The following is a 4,468-nucleotide window of genomic DNA, read 5'->3' on the forward strand; positions in this document are numbered from 1 at the left end:
CAAAATCACTTGTGTAGTGGGTCACCGCCTCAAGTTATTTTGGGTGATGTGGATCTTAGCTTTTCAAATTTAATTCAAAGGGTAATTAATTTTAAAAGAAACTATATCAAAGATATTGAAATGAATTCTATTATTTTGTAGGTGACTGCCCCAACTGTAACCACCTCATCACTCACCTTATGATCCATCCTCGAAAAAGAAAAACTAAGTGGATCCAACTTTCTTGATTGGTTTAGAAAAAACTAGAATTGTCCTCAAACTTGAGAAAAAGGACTATGCCCTTGATGAACCTATCCCGGAAGAGCTCCTAACCAATGTTGTCAAAGCATTGAAAGATGCTCAGGTGAAATATGTAAATGATTCGAACGAAATGGCTTGCATCATGCTTGCAACAATGACTCTTGAGCTTCAAAAAACTTTTGAGTTTCATGAAGCATCTGAAATGATTGAGCAACTCAAAATCATGTTTCATGTTCAGGCTAAGCAAGAGAGGTTTGAGACCTTGAATGCTTTCATTGGTTGCAAGATGGCTCAGGGATCATCTATGAGTGCACATGTGTCCAAAATGAAAGCTTATGTTGAGCACCTTGCCCGCCTCAGATTCCTATTATGGGATGAGCTAGCGACCGATGTGATCCTAGCCTTATTGCCTAAGTCATTCAACCAATTTGTGATAAACTTCATAATGAATGATTGGGAGAGAAGCATCAATGAGATTCATAACATGCTCAAGAATGTCGAGGCAAACATCAAGAAATCTAGGAACAATCAAGTGTGGATGATTAGCGAGGGTCAAATCTCCAAGAAGGAAACCGATAATAATACTGGTAAGGGGAAAGGCAAGGCTGCCAAGAAAAGGCAAGGGAAATGGAAAGGGTGAAGGGAAGCCTCCTGCTTCAAACCCAACTCCTAAGCCCAAACCTACTGTTGACTCAGATTGCTTTCACTACAATGAAAAGCGACACTAGAAGCACAACTGTCCCAAATACCTAGAGGAACTTAAGAAGATCAAGGCCAACCAGGTTGGCACCTCAGGTATAATTTGTGATTGAATTATTTGTACTCCGTAAAAATTCTTGGGTATTCGATACTGGAAGTGGTACTAACATCTGCAATGATTTGCAGGGACTAAAGAATGTTATAGAACTTAGAGATGGCGATTTGGAACTCCATGTGAGCAATGTCACTCGAGTAGCTGTCAAATCTATATGACAATATCATCTTTTGCTTCCAAATGGTCTTAATCTTATTTTGAATAGTTGTTGTTATGTACCTAGTATAACTAGGAAGATTATCTCTACTTCTCGTTTGTATGAACAAGGTTTTCGTTATAAGTTTGACTTTGATTCTGAAAATATCTATGTGTTTAAAGATAATGTGTTCTATTTTGAGACTAGTCCCAATAACGGAATATATGAAATCGATTTAAATGGTTCATACTAAAGGGACAATTCAATGTACAACCTAAATAAGAAAAGAAAGTCGGACTTAAACAAAAATTATTTATGGCATTGTTGGCTTGGGCACATAAACAAAACTCACATTGCTAAGATTCAAAAGGATCGAATCTTAGAATCAACAGGATCAGAGTCTTTTGATGTATGCAAACCATGTCTATAGGGCAAGATGACCAAAGCTCCTTTTACTGGTGTTGGTGAAAGAGCTTCGGATCTATTAGGAGTCATACATACTGATAGCAACCCTAACAAACTCAAGACTAGCAGCAAACCAAGTCAGCAGAGAACTTGAAACAAGGGACAAGCAAATAGAGAAATACTTGAGAGCTGTCCAGAGGTTAGTAAAATTGTTCAAGAGTTTTACCATCGAGCAAATACCATGAAGCGAGAATAGAAGGGCAGATCCTCTCAGCAAACTTGCATCGACGGGTGACGTGCTTCGACCACCTTTCCAAAGAGGTCTTGGTCGAAGTGCTAAAAGAAAAGAGCATACAGGAACACCATGTACATGCACTGGCTTCTCCGTGATTATCTAACAAGATTCCATGTTGCAAATAATCGAAAATTGGCGTCATCTAGTTGGGTTGTGCCATACGTGAGAGCTGTCCAGAGGTTAGTAAAATTGTTTAAGAGTTTTACCATCAAGCAAATACCACAAATCGAGAATAGAAGGGCAGACGCTCTTTGCAAACTTGAATCGACGTGCTTCAGCCACCTTTCTAAAGAGGTCTTGCTCGAAGTGCTCAAAGAAAGGAGCATAGAGGAACATCATGTACATGCCCTGTCGCCGACACAGCCCAACTGGATGATGCCAACTGTCGATTACTTGAAACATGGAATCTTATTAGATAATCACAGAGAAGCTAGGAAAATCAGGATAAAAGCTCCACAATATATGATGGTCGGGGGAATGTTGTATGGGAATGGATTCATGACCCCATGGCTAAGATGTGTAGACGAGATCAGCTGAAAGAAGGCGGACTATGAAATGCACGATGGGTCATCCGGCGCACACGAGGGAACAAGAGCTCTTACAGGGAAAATACACAGAATGGGGATTTACTGGCCCGACATCCACCGAGACGCAACAACGCTGACAAGAACATGTGTGGAATGCCAAACCTATTCACTAGTGCAGGAAGCCCCCTCGGCACCGCTAACGAGCATCTCCATCCCTTGGCCCTTTTACCAGTAGGGAGTCAACATTGTGGGGTCGTTCCCAGAAGCCCCCGGAAGGTTGAAGTTCCTGGTGGTCGAAGTGGACTACTTCACTAAATAGATCGAATCGGAGTCGTTAGCGTGCATAACAGGGATGCAGATGATTAAGTTTCTATGGAAGAACATCATAACGAGATTCGGAACACCCAAAGTACTTGTTAGCGATAATGGATTACAACTTGTAGAAAACCCATTCAGAAGTTGGTGTGCAGAAATAGGGATAGAGCAACGATTCACGTCGGTAGCACACCCCTAAGCCAATGGACAGAAATAAGTGTCCAACAGGACACTCGTGTACAGGAAAAAGAAGCGGCTAGGAATGGCCAAAGGAATTTGGGTAGAACAACTCTCAGTAGTCCTCTGGTCATACAAGACGACCCCAAGGACAAGCACGAAAGAGACTTCATTTAGCCTGGCCTATGGCACAAAAGCGATGCTACCACCAGAACTGATGATCGGCTCACCGCACACGATGCCCTTCTAAGAGAAAAACAACAATGAGGATATAAGGCAGAACCTAGACCTCATTGAAGAACGACACAAGTGGTCGAACGTCCGACAAGCAGCCTACAAGAATGCAGTAGAAGGATACTACAATAATAGGGTGAAGTAGAAAGCCTTTAAAGTGGGAAACTATGTATTAAGGAAAAACGAGGTGAGCCGTGATCAACTGCGAGGGAAGCTAGGTCCCACATGAGAAGAACCATACAGGGTAACTGAAGCACACCACACTCGAGATAATCAAAGTAAGGCCAATCCCAAGAACATGGAATTCTAGGAACCTCAAGAAGTTCCATTTTTAGTCCCCACCCACCCAGAAGAAGCAATTGAAAATGTCCCCATCAAGATGGGAAGAGCATAGAAAGACCCATGTTCAGGAGAGATAAACAATGACTTTGTAATGACATACCAGTCGGAGCCTGATGATCAATACTCGGTGTATTTCATACTTAGTGCACCTCTCAAATACTTAGTGTATTTCATTATTAGAAGATATCAATGTACTCATTACAACTTAACATACTTAGTGTATTTCATTTTACAAGGGCTCAAAGTGCTCATTGCAAAACAAAATACCTAGCATATTTAATTTCAAAAGGCTCAGAATAGCCTTTGTGCATTTAAATACTTAGTATATCCAGTTTAAAGGCTCAGAATATCCTTTGCATGAATAAACACTTAAGTCAAACGTATTCTTGGCGAACTATAAAACCTAGCGCGTCTTAATATAACGGCCACCACAAGACTTGATGCAACAACTAAGGGAAAAGAGAAAGAGACGATACACGCCCAAGCTGTTTAGCACGCTTAAGGCCAAAAGAGGCCCCACACAACAAGGAAGGCACCCAATTAGTTAAGGGAAATGCCTAGAAAACAATCCAAAAAAGCAAAGACAAGTAGATATATAAAAACGTTAAGAATACGCAAAATAAAGTACATGAAATCAAAAACAGCATATAGGTCATTACATTCATGGCCACAGAGGGCCCAAACAAGTCCATGCCACAGAGGGTCCAATTCATACAAAATAAAAGAGAAATAACAAAGATTCATCAAATTTTTTCACCCCGAAGGGTAGCACAATGGTACAAAGTACCTCACGGTCCACCAACTCCTTCACACCACACTAATTTCCTCATCACTACCAACAAACCCAGCCCTACCACCAACTACTTCTTTAACATTCTTCCCAACACCACCACCAACACCCTTTCCAACATTTTGCACAAGATCGCCATCAACACCCACCCCATTTCCACCAGAACCATCTCCAGCTGTAGGGTAACCCATGG

At 41.3% G+C, this 4,468-nt stretch overlaps 1 protein-coding gene across 1 annotated transcript; it reads left to right on the forward strand.

The window, feature by feature from the left end:
- Positions 1 to 370: 370 nt before the first annotated feature.
- LOC145158364 (uncharacterized) lies at positions 371 to 880 on the forward strand. The gene has a single exon (XM_079077275.1). It carries the CDS (start codon positions 371 to 373, stop codon positions 878 to 880), a length of 510 nt encoding a protein of 169 aa, XP_078933401.1.
- Positions 881 to 4,468: the final 3,588 nt, after the last annotated feature.

The sequence above is a fragment of the Lactuca virosa genome, chromosome 2 (assembly GCF_052849685.1).
Source record: "Lactuca virosa cultivar CGN04683 chromosome 2, Lactuca_virosa_CGN04683_v6, whole genome shotgun sequence".
NCBI classification, from domain to species: domain Eukaryota; kingdom Viridiplantae; phylum Streptophyta; class Magnoliopsida; order Asterales; family Asteraceae; genus Lactuca; species Lactuca virosa.